We start from the raw sequence: 22,637 nt of genomic DNA, 5'->3' as shown, positions 1-22,637 counted from the left end.
TGCTATTGATGATTATATTTTAGTTTTTGTATATTTATTTCACAAAGAGAATGGCTAGCGGCTAGTTTTTATTTTATTTTAATGAAACAATTTCACGCAACTTCAGACTTTGACTTTGTCTAAACTCACTTTGTGGAAAAAAATATCGGGATATACTGTATATCGTATATCGATATTCAACATAAATATATCGGAATATGAGTTATGGTCCATATCGCCCAGCCCTAGTCTACATCCACAATTACCAATGTTCTGCATGCAGGGTGCTTTCACACTAGCACTCTTTAGTCCAATGTAATCAAACTCAAGTGTTTTCTATTTGAAGTGGTTTGTTTGGTTGTCTATTTGCTAGTGTCCTGTAGCCGGTAGACAAGCAAAGGCCAATTTTGCTCTTTGTTGTTTAGTCCCTACACTCAACCCCTTAAGAGGTTCTTAAAATTCACTCACACATAAGAGTCTAACTACAAAAAATATTAGCTTCCAAAAAACTGCTGTAAAAATATCATATATTCATATTTTTTTTCCACTTTACATGAGTCAAACATTTAGAACTACTCCTGCCTGAAATATGCATAAAGTAAAAACACATTTTTTACGCATACACCCTTCCAAACATGAATAGAGAGGTAAACATATCATATCTGTGACAGAGCAGCTATGCAAAAAAAAAAAAAAGTAAAGACGTAAAATTTTTGCTACATGCTAAAAAAAAAGTAGTGCCATCTGGTGGACACTTATAAACAAATTGGCCAGAAGTCCAAATTCAAATATAAAATGATTGCATTAGTGTATGTTAAGCTAAATGTAGGACCAAAAATGGCGTTTTCAACAAGATTGTGTCAAAATGTGTAGGTTTTTTGTGAAGCGTTGCCATTTTCAGGTAACTGAAGGAACAAAGATGACAGTACCCAAATGCTTTAATCATCTGGCGAATTTCACCTTTATTCATTCAACACAGCCAAATTGCCTTGAAAATAATAAGCTGAACGTGAGCTTGCAGAAAGCAGGCTATTGATGTGAAAGCACGCTAAGGAACGCTTTCAGAGTGGAAACAGTGAAGTATTTTATTGTTTCAGCTAAAATCATGATTTTATCTTATACCCCAAACTGACTCACAGAAGTACAGTAATTGATCCAACACTGTGTGGACATGATTTCTTTTCATCCTGCCAAAAAAAAACAAAACAGGAATGTTCCTGTTTGGACAGGGCCCAAGACTCTTTAAGTCTCCCCATTGGGGTGTAGTATTAACCTTTCATGGTACAAAATTGTTATGAATTTGAATCAAATGGTTTCCCATGCAGTGTGTACAATGCCCATTTTGGACTTTTCTACCAGTTTTTCAACTTGTTTAAAAAAAAAATATTGATTCAATATTTCCAAAAAATAAATGTAAAATATTAGAGGTACAATTCATAGAATCTCTTATCTATTGGACTGTAATTTTAGTTTATAGCCAATCGTTTTAAGTTAGAGCCCCAGACTAAGAAGGCAATTTGAGATTGCGTGTTTTTGTAGAACTGGGTCACATTTATTCACTTGAATGGTTCACTTCTGGTCCCTTAGCCAGTCAACTGTCCAGGGACCTACAAAATGAGATCTTGACTCATGCTCACAAACATTTGCAAGGGATCAAAATCCCTTGGTAAGGTTTTACAAATCAGTGGTACAATTTCCTTGTATTTTTAACTAGAAACAGAGTGGCCTTTTGGATTATGAAGTTTTCATGTTTCAGATGGGTGAAAAGTAAGGATGCCTCAATAAGAGTTTTACGATGCAGATTCCGATACCGATCATCCAGGACTGAAATCAGCTGATACCGAGACCGATCACATGGAGTAATTATACATTTTTCAATTTATTTATGATAAGTGCTATATATGATGTGAAAAAAGAACCATAAAATCACCTTACTTTAGACAAAGACATATTTCACTTACTTTTTCAAGAGAACATATATCACTGGTGAAACTTACAGAGGATGAGATGCCTTCTCTAAGGAGACTTTGGATGTGAGAGTACATTGGTGGAGCTCTAGCAGGACGTCCAGGTTAGCGAGAGAGCAAACCTGGTGTTTTCCACCGCTGAGAAATGCTGGTCATCTGCTGCTGATGAATTCTGTTATTTTTCCGGTTCTTAGCTGAGCCTTCTGACTGTCACGCACATATAGACATACATCCACGTGAGCCTCGAAAACGCACCATACTCCGCCAAGTGTCTGTTCTTCAAACATAAATTAAAGGTTTTTGACGTGCTACCCCCGCAAGATAGTTTTCGTGGCATGTGTTGGCAGTTCACGTGCCAGGTTCCACATGGCAGACATGATGTTTTTGTTTTGTGCACTGTGAAAGAAAGTGGGAGTATCACGACGCCCAAGATGTTAGTTAGGGCAATACACTACACTGCACGCATGGATCGCTGCGGCTGCAATAGAACTAGCCACAGGTGATCGGCTTTTGTGATTGGCATTGAAAGGCATTTACCGGTTACATGATTTTTCACGGAAATTGGCCGATACTGATTGGTGGGCGATCGATCGAAGCATCCCTCGTGAAGAGTTTTGTCTGTAAACAGTAGATAATTTTTTTATTGAACATCTGTGCTACCACCAAAAGACTTAATGGCGTTATTAAAACATGAAGGTTGCTAAGAAACCCTGGGTATGGTGTTTGTACACTGAAACTATCGATTCTTTTAACAGTGGCCCCCCCGCAATGCTTTAGCATGCCATCATCAACACCCTTACAACTGTACCCTTTAGTTTTGTGACCCAGAGTAGGAATTGTAATAACATCATAAAGTATGAACAATGGGGCGGAGAATACTTCCTATTAGAAGCAATACAAATATGTTCTCGACGACAATATTGACATTTTAATTTGCGTTGCTCACATCTTTAGGGCACGCTCCTTAACCATTTATGTGATGTCTACTCGCAGTCTTGGGTTTCAGATTGATTGGGCTCTAGGGGATTCACATTCAGATTAAACTTCTAAGACAGGCAGTTGCTTCATGTCATTTAGCCCCCTCTCGCTTTGAATGAGTCTGTGCCCTTTAACAAGACTGAAGCTTCTGTGGATCTTTAGCTATTTAAAAGTATGGGACGGGAGTGTTTGGTGCAAGAGCAATTACTGTCTGGTTCATAACTACATAAAGAGTTGGGCCATGGACCTGCTCTGGGTCTCATGGGAAAAGAGAGTTTCCAAACCTCTATAGTTGTGATATTTGACATAAGACGCAAGATACAGTAAGCATGCGACGATAAGGAATCAGCATGTTTGAAGTAGGAGTTGGAGTAGGAGTTGACACTCTGTTGACAGCGTGACAGTCCAATGTCAGCTTTAAAGGAAAGACAGACAGTGTTTGCACATCAAATGTGACCAAACACTGAAGCGCTTGCATGCTGTTCTCACATCAGAAAAAATACTGTAAGCCCTGGTTTTAATCACCCCTGGTTCAAAATGATGCATTTTAACACTTGCTCATCTTTTTTGTAGCGTGTAATTCATCTACATTTACCAGCTTTTACAGTTAAATGCTGGGATGAGGGTCTTTTTTGTTGTTGTGCTTCATGTCTGTAACTACAAAAATGGACAGTAAACAAAGACGTAAAACACTAAAAGAGTCTTGCAAAATCAAGTTAATTTTAAGCATCTATCCACATGCCTTTCCACAGTTGACTCGCTGACTCAGTTTGTCTATTCTTTACAACATCCTGCCCTTTGTAACTTCCCTCGCTCTTGCCCTGACATCCAACGATATAGAGCCGGATTTTGGGCCCATTTAGTTACATTTCTTAACCATGGGAAACCCTAACTGCTCCCCCTGGGAAACAAGTGAAGCTTTGTTCTAAATAAGCTCCAAAGGGTTCAAACCAGACCTCTCCCTCTGAGACACAGAAATCAGTCTTTTTCCATCCAGACATTGATGTATTGTTGGCATTAACCAATGTGCACCTTGCATCTCTGCATTAGTTTTCAAGCATCATAATGTGATTTCTTTTGAAAGGGCAGAAAAGCTCGGCTGTAAAGGAAATTGATCTCTTTTTGGTAACACAGATGTCTTTTACTGGACAAAATCAAATGTTCAGTAAGGGACAAACACCTTTGGGGCAACAAGTTTGATTACATTTGTACATAAAAAAACAGGCATGGAGTGTCTGAACTATTTGAGTTATACAGCATCAGTCAAGTGGACCTACTTCTGCTAACAAACAACAACATTTCTCATAGCAAAGAATTGAAATCATCAAACTGTTACCTTCACCCTTATTAACTGGTTGGCGAGTCTCCTCACATTAAGACTAAACAACATCCTGCAGTGTCCATTCAGTTCTTCATCTTTTCTTATTGGTGTTTACTTATGCTCTTATGGTTGCTTCAACCATATTGTACTGAGCAGCCAGGATAGAGAAATATTTATTCGATCTGCTGTTGGTAACGGTTAGTTAGAAATGTAATATTTTCCACTCTGCTTTGCATAAAATACGGCAATGTGCTTATCTACAACAGTCATACCACACTCTGAAGACCTCTCATTTGAAAAAGATGCACCTTGTTGCTTTTAATCCGTGCACACACACACACACACACACACAGTTTCTAGAAATGCCACTTTTTTAATGTCTGTCTGAGGAGTGACAAAGCTGTCCAAACTAAGACTGACTAGAGCCAGTTTAAACTAATATCCTAATGTTTATCTTCAAAGATCGATTGGACTTTGCTAAACCTTCGTTGGCAGCCAATCGCTCTCTCCAGCACTGGCATTACAAACTTTTACTTACTTAATTTACTCCAGTTTAAATAAAATTATAAACTGTCCTTGAAGCTCCTAGACTCATTTCACAGCTATTAGAATAAAAGAATACGGGGGTACTTTGGCCCTGTAAAAAGGCCGGTCCAAACATGGTCGCACTTTTCCTCTTTGCCATCAGTGTTACCCTTCTGTGTTGACGTCACAGAAAAGCCAAAGAAAAAACACACTTGTGGACTTACTCCGTAATATGTTTACTGAGCTGAAGTCTCAGGATTTTGTCTACATTTTTCATTTTTGAGGTATATTTTTATTTGTTTCTAAACTTAGATTTTGATGTTCCACGTGGCTTATTGTCCCTATTCTTTGTAGGTTCTCAACAAATGTATTTTTCTATGAGAACATTTCTTGTTTCATTTAATGTTTTACATTATCTCTGTATTCTTCTCTAGTTTCCTTGGATGTGCAGATCACACCCAGTCATGGTGAAATTAGCCTTGGGGAGTCCAAATTCTTCATGTGTGAAGGTAAGTCTGCCAAGTTGCTCTGACATTACAAACCACACAACAATACAGGTGGTCGTCGGGTTGTGGTGTTTCGTGGTTATGAATGCACTGCCATAAATTAATTAAAAACCTTGGTCCGTCAACACGAGACTCGCTCAAGAACTAGTTTGAGCGGAAGAAGACACTGTGTGGCTCACGCGCAACCACACTACTCTGAACATTCGACTGCATGCATTCCTTGTCCTCCTGCCGCATCCACAAAAATACAGTCAGGACTCACAAACAAACAAAGATAGTCGGACGTCATAATCTGATTTGTTAGATTTCGGCTAATCAGCAAACGTCAATTTTTTTTTTTTTTTTTTTAAGAGCACAGCTTATGGGGATCCCTACAAATAAACTGATCTCATTGTCAACTTTTTCCAATTCCATGTTTTTTTGCGTTAGAGAGTGTCTGATGCTGCAGGCACTTAAACAAACTCAGCTCTCACTAACGTGAGCGCACAATATCAAACAAACTAAAAAGAACAACTTGTAAAATGTTTGGGTATGAAAGAGTACACGGGCTAACGTTAACTGAATATTTGAGTTGACCCACCGCATTAGCACTAGTATGTGTTTGCTGCCTCAATGATGGCTTAAGACAGACGTAATTTATCGTTTTACTTACCTGACTTTGACTGGTTAGAGGAAGTCCAGCCTAGCACACCAAAGACGAGGCACTCTCATCTGCACGATATAATTGTGTTGCAAATGTTGAGCCAACTTGTCTTTTTTTTAAATGTTTTTTATGAAGTTCAGCAAAACTTTAGAAACGCTTCTTCTTTGTTGGTTTTTGTGGCTATTTCTTCCGGTCAGCGGACTGGGCATGAAACAAGGAATGGAAATTAAAAAATTGTTAGGAATGCAATATTTACCCATTTGTTTTGGTAGTACAATATATTTGTGCTTGTTCACCACAGAAACATGAGACACGATCACAGAGCCTTTCACCTAGCCAGGACTGGTTGAAACCAGATCAGACCAATACACCAACAAACAGTTAACGGGAAATTTTCTGATCATTGGGACCGCCTCCACAGAGGGCTTATGAGGAAGAGGAACTCTGTTTCACTTTAGAGACTGCTCGGACCTCACTAAACTTTGACTTGGTGGCTGGCCGTTTTCTCCAGTGCTGGCATTGCAATTGCTTGTATTCATTGTAAATAGAATAAATTGTTCAACTTACTTTTTTAAAGCACTTGGGTGGTTCTTGCCCTGGTAAAAGGGCTGGACCAAACAGGCTCGATGCTTAACCCTACTCATCAGTAGCCGTGGGTACCCCCATTTAGTCAGAATGGTACCATCTTGATCATGTGACATTTTCACCCGATTTGACTGCAAAGTTTATAGTTGAATCAGACTCCTCCGAATCTAATAATTGATTATTCACAGACACCCCGACATAACACATAACTGCCAGGTTGTTGAGCATATCAAAGGAGGTGATCATATAAAAACGACAATAATAACCAAGCAGCGTAGTGTTTTCTTTTTCTCTTTTTTTTACTAATTTCATTTAATTCTTTTTCACTTCCGATTCAATATGCGATACCAATATTTCAGCCTTCAATATCAGCCGATACCGGTAACACGGATCATACGTACTTGGATTATTTATTTTGTAGTGTGGAATATTAGAAAAGGCTAGATCAAGTGATATTATTCAAACAGAGAACAATTGTCAACATTTGGTATGAGAAAAACTCACCCATTGACTTCTTTGTGCATGTGGGGTATAGTTTTATCCACAATGTAGTGGCGGCTAGTCATAATTTCGTGAGGTTCAAGGTGCTCAATGAAGCATTTAAACCTGACATTACTACTCACCACTGACAAGGGCTTGCTTTTTTTGTTAAAAATGTTAAAGCTGTTGAATTTTTGTGAACAGCTTTTGGATATTTGAGATGCAGGCCGATATAATCCGATATCCCGATATCCGACATCAGTATCGGATTGGAACATCCCTAGTATTTTATTTCTTTCATATGTTTGGCATAGAGTGTGAGTGATTTACTGTAAGTGTTCATTTAGGTATGAGTTCCGACACCAAAATTCAACTCACAACGCGACGTAGGAACGGAATTCCTTTGTTACCCGAGGACCACCAGTACACTTGAAACATCCATCCACCAATCTTCTATGCCGCTTACCCTCACTCGGGTCGCTAAAGCCTATCCCAGCTGACTTTGGGCTAGAGGCGGGGTACACCCTGGAATGGTCGCCAGCCAATCGCACATATAGACAAACAACTTATGGACAATTTAGAGTCGCCAATTAACGTAACATGCATGTTTTTGAAATGTGGGACGAAACAGGAGTACCTGCAGAGAACCCATGCACGCACAGGGAGAACATGCAAACTCCACACAGAGATGCCCAACGGAGATTGGAACCCAGATCTTCCCGACCTCCTGACTGTGTGGCCAACATGCTAATCACTAGGCAACCGTGCGGCCCACACTTGAAACATTAACTATGTTTTTGTTCAGGATCAAATTACTGCTACTGACTCTGCATGCATCATAAGCATAGACAAAGGCTGAGGTAAATCAACCGACTGTATCCAAAATCTGAAACAATTTAGTTTAGTGAGATAATTTGGACAATCAAATTTCAGTAAACAATTGTAATCACCAGAAACAACTGTAGTTCAGTTGTGTGCAAAGTTATGTAATTATCATTCAGCCTCTGTTGCTGAGTCACACCGCCAGTGCTGGTGGGCCGTGAGTTTGGAAAGCCCATAAACAACAGGGTTTTATGCATAAAAGAGAATGCAACATCAGCAGTATCCAGTCTGGGGGAACTGATTGGCTTTGCTTTACTACTTTGTACATTATAGATAAGTGTTTTTTTTTTGTTTTTTCTGTCTCCCCACTCTGCTCTCAGTTATCGGTGCAGCCAAGTACATAGACTGGTTCGGACCAAGCGGGGACAGGATAGAAGCCAACAGACCTGACATCACAGTAACCCGAAATGACGAGTCATCTTCCACGCTCACGCTGTACAGAGCCGGCACGGACAACGCGGGGACGTACAAGTGCGTTGCCACCAATGGCGATCAGCAAGGGGAGTCAACAGTTAACGTCAAAATATTCCGTAAGTATTTTCCACACAAACAAAACAGCGTATATATAATATCTAAATATGTTGTTTATTAAACTTGTAGTATTTTATTGACTGCTCTAGGGCAACACATTACTCTCTTTTTCGCTAGACAATGGATTTTTCATCACTTCGATAGATGGTCGGAAGACCATTAGAAGGCTGCTTAATGATCCTGTCTGTTTTGCGGCTGCTGTGATGAATGTCTTTTATTTGCCATGAATACCGTGCATTAGCAAATGTCCATCAAACAAAACTCCAAACACAACTTTTCTTTCTGTTTGTTTTAGATTTCATGGAGGCGACCATCCATGCGTACAGCACCTAAGAATCTATTTACATAGTTTGCTGCTTAAAAACTTCAATATTTAAACTGTTTTTGTTGTCGGATATGAAGAAAGCAACTGGTATTGTCAGACTCTCTCCTCCCCGCAATGTCAGGCCTTGTGGGTAGCGAAACACTATCTTCTCCAACCCCAATTATTATTTCCACCTGTAGGCGCTGGCCGTTACAAGGCAGTTTAATCTTTTTAATCTACTGCCCGTCATGAGATGAGATTACAGCTCAATGCGAGTGTGCAACATTTGACCCGAGTCAAGTGTTTTAAGGTCATCGTGCCGCCTCAGTGCCACCAGCAAACTCCATCAATCAGCGTGTTAGTTACTTTACTGTAGTGAATTTAGTGAGTTGGAGGAACTTGATTAAATTACATGGGAGAATGAAGCTGCGAGGAAATCCTCCAAAAATGTGTTTAACATTGTCTCCTTTAAAGATCCCTTTGTATACTACTTTTCAGCGACTTCAAATAAGTCTGAGAGGTCCGAGAATATTGTATTTGAAGTGTTTCCCAAAATCTAGCCTTAATGCTGGAATTTAGACCATTTAAAAGAGTTTTTAGTTGGTCCTATTGAGAAGACGACGTGTGCCTGTGCCTGTAGCTTTCATGCCAGTGAACTGTGTGTAGTCCAGGAAGCACTATTGTGCACTTTATCCTCTTTTTATATATACTGTACACAAGAGTCATGGCCAAAAGTTTTGAGAATGACATAAATGTTCATTTTTTACAAAGTCTGCTGGCTCAGTTTTTATGATGGCAATTGCATACAGTTCAGAATGTTATGAAGAGTGATAAGATGAATGGCAATTAATTTCAAAGTCCCTCTTGTTTTGAGGAAGTAGGGAAAGATACAAAGCACTTGGAGCACCAACGGCAAAATGGAGGATGAGAAGAGGCAAGAGTGCTTGTTGTCAAAGATATCAATGATCTGCACAAATATTAAAGATCATATCACCATGACAGCAAGGAAAATTGAGGATACAACCCATAAAGAAAGAACCATACAGTTTGAAGGATTACATTCAAAAACATTTGACATCAATACCATGTTACAGGGGCCTGCTCAACAAGAAGCACTGGAATTAGGAACCCGTGTATTTACATTCATTGACACTCACAGTGCTACACGAAATACATATTTTGCATATTTAAAATCAAATGAAGGGTATATTTTTCAGCCACAATGAAACAGAGGCAGATGTTGATAAGCTTCTTTGATGCACTCAAGTGAAACAGTGTTTAACAATGTTGGGCATTGTATTTTTATTATTATTTTAGAGAGAATTACCTTCACAAATGCGCCGTCGCCTCAAGAGTTCACTGAAGGAGACACGGCCATAATCGTATGTGATGTCATCAGCTCACCTCCGCCCACCGTCATCTGGAAGTACAAAGGAACCAAAATACAGTTTGAAAAAGATGGTAAGCTTTTTTTTATGCAGTTGCATAGACAGGCACACTGCTAACAGAAGAAATTGATACTCAACATGGTGTTCAACATGGTGTCAAGCTGTGGGAATGATTACATTTTGGAACCACGTTTTTGAAAAAAAAAAAAAGGGATGCCTGAAAACAAATGTTACGCATCCCATTCCAAAAGATATGATGTGACTGTAAAACAGACAATATACATAACTGCAGGGGGTGAACAGTGAATGTCTATACACTATTTCCTATGCACACAATGCTATATGTACATTTCAAATCCAGTGGTCGCAGTTAGATGGTAAACAAACCCCTAAGCAAAATGTGCAAGTGCAAATGCGCAGTGATTAAAGTGAAAGTTGTAAATGATAGTGTTTTGATGTAACATTTAGAAATGTGGACAAGAAAACTGCCTGGTCCAAACACAACCTGATGACAGTTTATAATTCGTATGCAAATGTACCAGTAATTGGTGGCTGAATGTGCCCTTGCTCAGTCACACTTTTATTCTCTGAAAAGGGGGGAAAAAAATGAATTAGGTTTTGAATGTGAAAATATAATTGACTCTGTTATTCACCTGAGACCCCGAGCAATATCACAGAGTGTGTTGTATTGCCGTTGCAAAATAATAACAGAAACTCGCATGGGGGCGATAACAACAGTGTTTTGAATGAACACGATTGAATTTATTAGGTCAACATTTAATCAAATTCAAGGTGTTTTATGGGGCTATACTTTCCTGTATTTTTAATTTATGTGTATACAGTATGTGGTTAAATAATAATGATAATGCCCCAAAAAGGCTTTAAATAAAAAAATCCAGTTGATATGCAGAATAAACCTAACGACTGTATTCATAATATTTCATGTGTACTTTACCAGCCTATCCCTCACAATGCTTTTATCTCTCCTATCAGTTCGCTTTAGGGTGCTGAGCAACAACCACCTTCAAATCCGGGGCATAAAAAAGACCGATGAAGGCTCGTACACCTGCGAGGGACGCTTGATGGCCCGCGGCGAAATTGATTTGCGGGTTATCAAAGTCGTTGTGAATGGTGAGGAGCCCTTTCTCCACTGTAGGACTGCCTACCTCCTGTTTGTGTGTTTTGTGTATGTGTTTGTGCCTGACAGGTGTGGATGATGATGATGAGGATGGCAATGTGCTCATCCTTAGAGGCACAGCATCTATGTGCAAACAGTTGCCCGCAGCAACTGTGTAGCATGAAGGGCCCATGCTAATCAAGTGTTGCCTGCTGCAAGTTCTGTGCTAAGGGACCATGTGTGCCGAAAATAATAAGAGTTCTTTTTTTCCAACCTACTTCTGTGACATTATTCATCTATCTGTGTGTGCCTTAGTGCTCCCGACCATCAGAGTATGGCAGTCAGAGGTGAATGCCACTGCAGATGTGAGCCAATCTGCCATGTTGACTTGCGCAGTTGATGGCTATCCTGAACCCATGGTGACTTGGACAAGGTACTAGTAGAAATATACTACTTACCGTATTTTCTGGAGTACTGTATAAGTCACACTTTTTTTCACGGTTTGGCTTGTCCTGCGACTTATATATCAAAAAAAAAAAAAAAATATATATATATATATATATATTAGGGCTGTCAAAAATAGCGCGTTAACAGCGGTAACTACTGTAATATATTTCATTAATTACTTTACATTTTATTGCCTAATTAATACACACACATCATGGCAAGCCACGGCTCTGACAGATGGCGGCACATTATACAGGTATATATCTCTAAATTGGCATGACCGATCTCTTCTGTGTATGAGGTGTGTTATGAAGCGGACTTACGGCCGCCACAGCGCCATTATTAATGACAGCAAGACTACCACTTCACCCTTTATCTTCCAATACATTGTCACCGATACGTCTGACTTACATTTGCGCACGCAACTTTGAGCATTAATAACTCATTGTACTTTCTAATGCACTGCTGCCTTGGACACCATGTGTCTGTAAGTAATGTGCAACTATATTGACATGATACCTGTGTGGATTGAGAAAAGCAGTGTTTTTTTTTTAATTAGGACACAAATTATGTCAAGCTTGGAAGTACAGTAGTAACTGCTGCGTCGGCCACTGACTAAATGGACACATATGATTTTCACTCTATTTTAATTCATTTGTGAATACAAAAATGAAGTTTTAGTGTTAAAATACAGCTGTTTGATATGTTTCTACACACCGGTATGTGCCCCAGGCGTCATACTACAAGTGTCTTTGAGGACACTCTTACATTTATTAAACACGTATGTTTTTATTGGATCCATTCATAAAAACAACTCATTTCAGCTTCTGTAGCTTTACTTTGCTCCTTGTTGGTGTAAACATTGACCCCTCCCTCTGGCGTAAACTTCGTCTCTTGTGAATTTAATGTTGTTAGGACACTTGACACTTCTAAAAGAAGAAAAAAAAGCTGATGTTAATGGTAGCTTGATCATAAATACCGATAAATGTGGCTTTTAATCCAGGGAGACTTTTTTTCTTCTTCATGATGCATTTTTGACTGATGTGACTTGGGAGCGACTTATAGTCAGGAAAATAGGGTACATGTTTTCAGTTCTGTTTGAAATGATTATGTAAAACTGAATATCAACTCATATAAAATTTGATGTACTCATAGATATGAGGAAAAAGAGATCTCAGCTCGTAAATAATCCTCTCGACAACAAGCCCATGATAAAAAGCTATTTAATACGTATAAAAACAAGGACTGATAGTTTGTCTAGTTCTAAATACATTTGATTTAACTTCTACCACCACTAACCTAATGTCATTTGTTAATGAAATATATAACGGTTAATTCATTGCAATGGGATACTTAATGGCATTATATCAAAAGGTGCATTTCGACAGTGAAACCTGAAGATTGGTGTTGTCAAAAGACACATTGTTCTGAGCGACACTGATAGGATCCTGCTTTGTCGGACAGGTCTCATGTATCCTTGCGTTTCCATGGTACCGCTTTCCTTTGACTCTGTGACTTTTACAAAACACTGAATCTTACTGGCTTTTTGTTCACAGCATTGTAGGTCCATGAAGTCATTGTTTAATCTGAAAACATTTATTGTACTCTATATCCTCAGATACATAGTTGCACTAAGTAAGGGACTTTACTATCAGCATGGTCTTACAGCCATACAACAAGTGCAAAATCACACTGACCTAACTTGGGCAGAATGTTTGTCTGCTTTGGCTGAGCAGTTTGTATTGCGTGATGTTGGAAACAATTTGTTCCTCCTTGCATTATTGATAGGAACCAAGAATAAAAGGACAGGTGAATAGAAACTGGTAATGTGAGCCAGTTACACATTCTCATTGTAACATGGAAGTAACATTTCTCAGTCGATCAGCATTTGTACATATAAGACATACATGACACTGTTGTTTCCCTGGGCAGCTCCTTCAGCAGCAGACTGTTACACCCACGGTGTAAGAAGGAGAGGTTCCGCAGGTCCTTCATACCGACCGCTGTCAGGCTCTACAACACCTGCACCACCTGAACCATGTTGTAGACACTATGCATTCTTTACACTGTACTCTTTACTTGCGTATCTTGCTTGCTGCTGTAACAAGTGAATTTCCCCGCTGTGGGATAAATAAAGTACATACAAGGGCCTTGTCTCTCATATATACCTCTTTCAAAATGAACAGCTGATACTAATTTGGAAGAAATTTCAAATAGTCGCCCAGCACAAAATGATAATACGAGGATTTAGTGATTACAGTATTTTGTCCTGCTTTAAGACATGAGCATGTAATTTGAGCTTGTTATCAATGGTGCTTTGAGCCATAATGATGGACATTTGTGTGCGTTTATCATTTTTGTCCTTCAGGAACCAAATGGTTCTCGAGGCAGGAGAGAAGTACAGCTTCAACGAGGATGGCTCGGAGATGTCCATCATGGAAGTCACCAAGCTCGATGAGGGCGAGTACACCTGCATCGCCAAAAACAAGGCCGGTGAAACTGAACAGGAACTCAGTCTGAGAGTATTTGGTGAGCAGGAATGTGTGTTTACTATACACCCCTGATCAAAATTTTAAAGACTAGTTGAAAAAATTGCAAGGATTTACATTTTGGACTTTTGGATCTTAAAGGAAAACTACACTTTTTAAATTTTTTTATTTTGCCCGTCCTCCACAGCCCTTCTATGAGACATGAACACACATCTTTGTCTTTTCTGTGCGTTCTAAAGATACAAAAACAGATAAAAAGAGACAGCTCTTTACTGCACATGATGGACTCCACCTATGCCCCCTACAAAGACCACTATTAAAACACCTCCAAAAACCTCCAACAAGGTTTTATGGTTTTATATACATGCTGTAACCATGTAGTAACAGGTACATTCATGATAACATGTAATACTTACAGTATTCTGCCGTATTTTGGTCCTTTTCAGCATTACCGGAACTTCCTTCCTGGGCGCATTGATTTCACATAGCAACATAGAAACAAACGCCGACACTTAGCATTAACTTTTCCAAACTCAAAAATAAAAACACAGCAGCAGCAGCAGCAGCTCCAGTATGTAGTTTTACCCTTCGGTAGTCGCCTGAGGCATTGTGAGCACGTGATGCGCTGCGGGCGAGTCTGTGGTGAAGCTAGTCGCTAGACGGTTAGGAGCTAGCCAGTGTGGTGTGGGAAGATGTCAATACGCCAGCAACATATTATGTTAATAATAATAATAATAATAATAATAATAATAATAATAATAATAATAATAACAATGTTGCTGTAACTTGGTTAATATGCAAGTCACATTATTTGTAAATGGAGCATTGTTGGCGCTTTTTGGATTTTTTTTCAGGACACTTTATACGCAGAATAAGTGTTTCCTATCACACATCTTTACAACGCACAGAAAAGAGAAAGACATATGTGTTCATGTCTCACATGAGGATTGTGGATTTCAGGCAAAATTAAAAAAAAAAGAGCAGTTTTCCTTTCAGAAGCTTCTCAGTAGAGCCAGACAAAAAAAAAAAACATTTTGAGTGAGCAATTTATTGCAAGCAAGCATTGTGAAATAGACTGTTCATCATCTGATCAAAAGTTAAAAAAATCTTGGCAAAAATGTGGATTCAATGTCATTTTGTGTCGGGTATTCACACTGTCATGATCTCTTGATGGCAAAGGCAAAAATGTTTTCTCTCTTTGAACGCAGTCAGATTGTTGAGGTGCATAAGTAAGGCCTCTCGCGGCGAGCCATTGCTGCTGAGGTTGGATGCTGTAAGACTGTCATTTGAAACTTGAAACTGAAAAAGATCCTGTGGGTTATGGAACAAAAAAGTCAAGATGTAGACCCAAAAAAATCTCAACGGCCCTGAACCAGAGGATCCCATTGGCTGTCCGTCAAGACATGGGACCATCCTCGGCCCAAATGAAGGTTGTTACTGGTGCCGAGTGCAGTCCAATAACTCATCAGACGCCATCTGCGAGAGAAGGCTTTTAAGAGGAAGCATTATATTCCATCCTCAAACGTCCTCTTGACGGTCCTGATGGCTTCCAACGTTACTGGCATGACAAGGAAATCCCACCTGAGATCTTTTCCACATGGCACAGTGGAGGGGGCGCCATCATGATGCTTCAATGGAACAATGGAGCTTCAGCTTGTGCATGGGCGTCAAACGGCAGCTGGCTATGTGGAGATGTTGCAGGGGGCATCCCTCATGACTAAAGGCTTTCATCTGTGTGGTAATGACTGGCTTTTTCAACGCTGCAGTTCACAATGCCCGCCCGACAAATGACTTTTACCAGAGGAATAAACTCACTCTTTTGGACAATCCTGCGCGTTCCCCTGATATAAATCCAACTGAGAACATTTGGGGATGGATGGCAAGAGAAGTTCACAAAAATGGACATCAGTTCAAGACAGTGGATGCCCTCTGTGAAGCCATCTTCACCACCTGGAGCAACATTCCCACTAGCCTCCTGGAAACATTGACATCAAGCATGCCTAAACCTCCTTTTTTGAACATTGAATTTCTATTTTAGGGGTGTGTCAGGGGTCTTCTGAGCTATGGTCTTAAACTTTTGATCAGCAAACAGCTTATTTCAGTTTAATGCTTGTTTGCAATAAATTGCTTACTCACATTTTTTTTGCCTCACTCCCATTTCTTCTTTTTTCATTTTGAAGCTCTAATTAGAACATAGTTAAGATCCAACAATGTAAAATGTAAATTCTTGCAATTTTTCAACTGGTCTTAAAATTTTGATCAGGAGTGTATGTTGCGTATGTATAGTAAAGTGAGCATGTACAGTATGTAGTATCAAAAGCTGTGGATGAGAATGAGGTTCCAGAGTAGGTACTGTGGGTGAAGAAGTCGTGGTAGATAGAAGTTGATGTGGGTAGATATTATTTTGAGAGCATTTCTCATGTAGAAAATATAATATCTCTTTTTTCCTCTGTTGAAATAAGTATGCAGAGGAATGCTTCTGCAGAGCTGTTTGGCCAGAATGTTTCGCCTCCTCTCTTCTCCAACCTATAAATATCCTCAAAATTCAAACACAATTGTCGGCCACATGCTCTTCAAAGTATTGCTGCTCCAGTGCCAATACTCTAAGCAATTCTACCCGTATTTTCCTCTCCCACACAGCATCAGATTAAGCACCCAAATACTACAGTATTCTAGTGTTTAATATTACAGTCGTTAAAAAAAAAGAATCAAATGATCTCTCAGTACCTTATTGTGAAGATTGGTTTGGTGCAATGAGTTTAATTTCTCTAATGATTATGTTCTATGTGTGATTTATGCAATGACACCACAACAACATAGCCATACCTTTGTTCATCAAGTAATTATTCATGGATAGTCATGCAATTTTAATACGAGGTTGCAGACATTTTACAGTCCTCAATTCTTGCTGTGTAGGAATGCATAACGCGACAAACGTGTTCTGCCTCTGTAGAATGGAAGGAAAAACAACTTCACGCTTCAGAAGCAGCGGTTTAATTGACTTTGCTCTGCTCATGTCACCCTCAAAGCACCTTCCCGACAGTTAGTTCCAATGTAAACATAAAACGGAGGCCAAGAGCTCTTATGCAAGCCTAATTGTCATATGAATTCATGTTTGGATCCTCACTTGGTTATCATGCTTTTGCTTCTGCTACTGCCGGGACTACGCAGCTTATTAGAGTTTAGCTGCACGTCAAACTGCTGATCCTCATCCTTTCATTGAACCTACCCCAAGCTATTTGTGTGCTCGTTACACCGCTCACGCGACCGTGACGACTGTGTTTTTTTTTTTCAGCGAAACCTAAGATCACCTACATAGTGAACCAAAGCACCTCCGAGATGGAGGAGCAGGTAACGCTAACTTGCGAGGCTTCAGGCGATCCGACGCCCACCATCAGCTGGAGTTATGGTGACCGTGTCTTCACAGACGGCGAGCAGGTAACACAAACACACAACTGTCAGAAAGCTAGATATTGTATATAAACTTTACCACTGTCATTTTGTTCATAAACTAGAGTGGGCACAAATTAGATTGGGATGATTTGCATTCTTAATGGAATGACAATGCATTAGTAGAGGCTAAGGTCAACTAGAATGTAAGGTTTTAGATGGCCACAAGACCAGATAGCTCAGTTTTCATTAGCATGTGTGCATCAAATCTCTGAGTGTTTTCTCAGGTCATTTGACCAAAAAACGTTTGATTAAAAGTGTCCCAAATGGCAACTGGAATTCATTTTAGAACTTGGTTAAAATGCTAAAAACAAGCCTACAAACACATTTTAACTCAAGTTATAATATATGATTCATTACCATTAAACCTGGAAAAAAAAACATATCAGCAAGCAAACAAAGAAAGCAACACCCCCCACACAGAATTGGGACACCCTGGCTGATTAATCATCCCGAGAAAAGCAAAACCTGCAAAAAGTCAGGTCTTAAAGACAAATATGGATGGAGGTCCTTTAACCTATATATTCAAAAGCTGTATTCATCATCTACAGGTATTTTGTTGGCAAAGCACTCTGCAAGGTTTGTGCATTGCCGATTAATTCCCCCTAAATTAGCAGCTCTGGAGATGGCCTGGCAGATCTCACGCAGTTAGCCCGACAATACTGCATTCAACTGGCAATGTGGAGATTAAATTCCACTTAAGTGTTCCCAAATGTCAAGAAAATCAACATCCTCGACCCAAATTCCTCTCTCCCAAAGACCATCCAGAGGCCATTATTAAACTGCCGTCTGCTTCTTATTGTGTTTTTGCCACAACGAGCGCTTGAATGATCAAGTGTTCATTTTTCAATCACATTCATCATTGTTCTGCTCATGCTTGTGATTGAAAGTATCCTACATTTTATGCTGAAATATATCCTCTCATCTTCATTCTGCTTTTATACAGTATACAGTGGATCCCCGCATATTCGCACTCATTCATTTCTGATCAAACATGATTTTTTATTTGTGGGAACGCGAACTGGTAGGTCACGGAGCCGTTTTCATTGTGTCACGGGTCTTTGTTGTAACGACCCGATGGCCGTGAACGCACCTCTTCTGTGTGCTGTTTGCTTGCAAAGCCGCCACTGGTTGCGTGCCATGTTTATGGGCGCCTTTGTCAAGCATGGGCGGGTTGGGGAGGACATTGAGTGGGGACTTAACGGGGCGTCCGTCTGACATTCAGCTGCAGATATCTGCTGGAGAAGATCGCTCTGTAAAGACAGACTCCCAGTCACAGTATAACGGGACTGGGAGGCATTTCATGCCCAAGTCGATTCTTTTGACCCAGGCAGAGGGGTGGTCTACATATGATTCTTACAAATTATTGGTATTTGTAAGAAAACCCGTCATTTTTTGCTTATAAAATTGCCATAATTTCCTTATTTATTGTTAGAAAAACTCATCTCATTTGCCCTACATTGGTAAAGCCCGGGTTGCACAGAAAGTAGTCCGAGGCAAACTTAAACTTGCTTGAGGAGGTGTTCTTTTTGTGCAGTGAAGGAGGTTATCAAACCAAATGCCTACTTCACTTCAAGTCACAAGTAACACATGTGGAATACACAATGAAACTGTACAACATGGACTGTGCGGTATCAAAATAGATGCTTACACACTAATATACATGTAAAACAATACTATTTTATACAAATTTATAACCCGCAAAGAATGATGGGAAGCCCACGCGCATACCTCCAACAGGAAGTTACCCAGCGTGACTTGTGGGTTGTAAAGTAGTATTAAATTAATTTTGATACCCACATTTTTGGTTGCATTGTGAATAAGGGAGGCGTTTGCTTTTGCTTTGACAACATTCTGTTGGATTGTGTTAGACCATGGATGTCCAAAGTGCGGCCCGGAGGCCATTAGTGGCCCATGGCTGGTTGTTTATTGACCCACGGCACATTCTAAAAATATCATTTAACAAGAAAACTAAAAACAAAACAACAGTAAAAATGAAAAAATCAGCAGTCATTGTACAAGAATAAAGTCAAAATTTTAAGAGGAAAAAGTTGTAATCTAAGAAGAAAAAAACATAATTTTTGATAACAATGTCATATTAGCGGGCAAAATAACATCATTCTAGTAGCATAAAGTTGAAATATCATTTTTTTTTTAAGTCATAATATGAGAAACAGCAAATAATGTATTTTTTGGAAAATTAGGTTGTGGAAAAAGTTATAATTCTATGAGAATACAGTCATATTCTATATTGTAGCAATAAAGTCATAATTACAAGAAGAAAATTTACAAGAAGAAAGTTGAAATTGTTTGAAAACGGAAAAAAAAATAACAGCAGAAATGAAAAAAACAGCTGTAAATTTATAACATATATTGAAAATATTAAGACAAAAGAGTCAAACAAAACCAAATAAAGTTGTACATTTTGGAAAAACAAGTTATAATATTATGGCAATGAAGTCAAAATATTATGGAAATCAAGTCATAATATCCCAAGAAGAAAATCTACGAAGATTATGTAAGAACAAAGGGGAAAAAAAGAGCAAAGAGTGACGTTGATACTAATAATAGGCTTTTTCACCGATATCACAAAGCTGTGATGCAGTTTTTACTTGAAATATATATAACTTCTTAATATCAAAGTGGTCTTTGCATTCTTTCATTTTTCAGTATGTGGCCCTCGATGGGAAACCGTTTGGACACCCCTGTGTTAGTGTCAAAATAGACATTTTCATGGGCGTCTCAATTATTCCCGTTTTTCCGCCATTCGCGGGCTGTCCCAGGTCATAACCCTTGCGAAAAGTGGGGATCTACTGTACAGCAGACATCTTTTAAATCTGTCCTTGCACTACTGCTGTGAAGAGCTAGCTTTTTGTTTTCCATTACATCCTTGACACAACTGTATGCTTCTCTAGTAGAATTTCCCATAACGTTTAATGGGGAAACCATTAAAAAACAATGAACACCTGCCTACTATATCCTCACAATCCCTCATGTAGCCTGCTTCTCCAAGGGCTGGCTATGGTTGAGAAGTAATGAGGGGGAAAACGTTGTGAGATATGGTGTACTTCACGGAGGTATTGTGGAGCCGGTCCATTACATGCACTACATTTTCTCCCTACAGGCACACCTAAACAGGATCTATCAGGTATGAAATCGACGTGGCACAGAAATGTACTGTAGCAAAGTGTGCCTCCAGATTTCCGCTGAAATCACATAATCCCATTTTTACTAGAAGTTTCCGAGACGTTTCATAAAACTGACTCGATTGCTGCATGCGCTCCAAGTGTAGTGTGTAAAGTAGTCATTGAGCTTGGGATAGATGGTGTGTGTAGGGGCATGAGATTGGGTAAAAATGTGGTTTTGTCGTCACGTAACAGAAGTGAAACACCATTTGTCACTCTCACATTTTGCATCGTAGCATGAGGTTGCCTGATCCACATCCATCTCCATACAGTAGTTGTCTAGATGGTCTAACAGTATTGTGGTGGTCGTCACTGGACCACATAAAGTGTCGCTCCCCTTCCAATCTGCTGTTTGAGAGTCAAACGCTCGCCTACTCAAGTGTAATTCTAGATGTGGTGGCCTGTAAAGATGCTGCAGGAGCAGCTTTTAGGTTTGTTTTTGACATATTTTTCCAGCTGGTCAATGTTTGAATTGACATTCAATAGAACGCAGACACCGCGCTGCGTGGACAGAAGTATGATGTTCTTACAGCCACCTGTCAGGCTCGCAGGGCCGAGTGTTTGATCATCATAAATAGATTGCGAGCAGAGCGCCACTTGAAGCGCAGAAAACACTGCCGCCACATGACGCATGTCACGACAGGCCTGTTTTTCCGTGTGCAATCCCAGCACGCCCACGATGCAGAGGCACGCTGTCGCACTTTAAGTGTTCACACCTCTGATTTAATCTAGTTAAAATGACCAGAGTTTCATGCAGCATACGCAAACCCAAGCTGCTGTAACACAACTTGATCTGAATTGTCAGCCTTAAAAACATTTATTGGCAAGCTCGATTGCGGCTGCAGAGATTAAGTCTGCATGCGGCCGCTGAGGAAATTACTTTCACAGAGTGCTTCTCAACCCTCACAAAAAAGAATAAACAGGCTACTACCAGTTCAGTCGACGTGCAACAATTCCTGCACAGTGGTGACAGTGTGTTTTGCTCATCTCCAGTATGGTGTCGAGACCTTTGACCAGCTCTGCACAGCTGGCCTCAAAGAAGCAGTCCAATGAACGACTGTGTTGTCAAGACTCCTGCATTTGTCATTACAAAAAAATAGATGCATGGAGAAATGGCTGCTAATTGTGTAACTGTCTTATTGAGTTGCTCATCCGATATCCGTCTGTCACGCCATCTGTATTCATCATAACAGCTGTATTTCATCAAGGATGAGTGTATCCAATGAAACAACATCCATGGGATGAAGGTGAAATTGTAAGAGATGGAGTTTGTGTGGGATGAAGAGAGACCATTCTCAACAGGGGAGGGATAACAGAGACCGGTCCTGAGTTGCCCGTTCATCTTTGCAAGCATATCGATTATAAAATGGTATCTTTCAGACAGACAAATGTGGGCCAGGGTAGAGTTTCAGTATTTGTCTATTACTCAGCGGCATGTCTTGCTCAGTGGGCACATTATACACACACAAGTGGCATAAAAATGTGCCTTTATTCATTCATATGTTCTTAATTCATCTGAATGTGGTGAAGACAACATTCCCAGTTGCAGACAGGAAGTCTTCCCCCCAACCCCCAGTGGCTCTGCTTGTAATACAGCTTTTGTTGCAGGACACAAAACCGAAAGCAACTCGAGTTACAGCTGCTGTTCTGTGACAGATTCATTGTTTCTTTTGCTTAAAGACGTCTTTGTGCGACTGTTCTCACTGTAGAAAAGCTAAGACATGACAATATTCAGGGTTGGCTGTGGCGGGGCTCTACTCAGCTCCAGGCAGAAGTCAGAATTGAGTGCTCAGATGATGTTTATTGCTTCATTTTAAAGTGTAAAAGCAGCCTACATTGGTGCAAAAACTATTTACAAAA

General features: G+C 39.7%; 1 protein-coding gene across 11 annotated transcripts in view; it reads left to right on the top strand.

Annotated features, from left to right (window-relative positions):
- The window catches only part of ncam1b (neural cell adhesion molecule 1b), an 84,084-nt gene that overhangs the window by 25,793 nt on the left and 35,654 nt on the right, over window positions 1–22,637 (top strand). For 6 of the 11 annotated variants that reach the window (XM_054794420.1, XM_054794417.1, XM_054794418.1 and 3 more), the window contains exons 2-8: window positions 5,205–5,279; window positions 8,187–8,396; window positions 10,019–10,162; window positions 11,083–11,220; window positions 11,522–11,639; window positions 14,022–14,182; window positions 17,438–17,580. In XM_054794420.1, coding sequence (XP_054650395.1) covers window positions 5,205–5,279; window positions 8,187–8,396; window positions 10,019–10,162; window positions 11,083–11,220; window positions 11,522–11,639; window positions 14,022–14,182; window positions 17,438–17,580 — 989 coding nt within the window. Of the gene's footprint in view, window positions 1–5,204; window positions 5,280–8,186; window positions 8,397–10,018; window positions 10,163–11,082; window positions 11,221–11,521; window positions 11,640–14,021; window positions 14,183–17,437; window positions 17,581–20,716; window positions 20,741–22,637 lie in introns of all 11 variants that reach the window. The other 5 variants (XM_054794415.1, XM_054794416.1, XM_054794412.1 and 2 more) reach the window with 1 other exon arrangement.

This window comes from Dunckerocampus dactyliophorus, chromosome 12 (genome assembly GCF_027744805.1).
Source record: "Dunckerocampus dactyliophorus isolate RoL2022-P2 chromosome 12, RoL_Ddac_1.1, whole genome shotgun sequence".
Classification (NCBI taxonomy): Eukaryota; Metazoa; Chordata; class Actinopteri; order Syngnathiformes; family Syngnathidae; genus Dunckerocampus; species Dunckerocampus dactyliophorus.
This window is presented reverse-complemented; position numbering and strand designations above follow the sequence as displayed.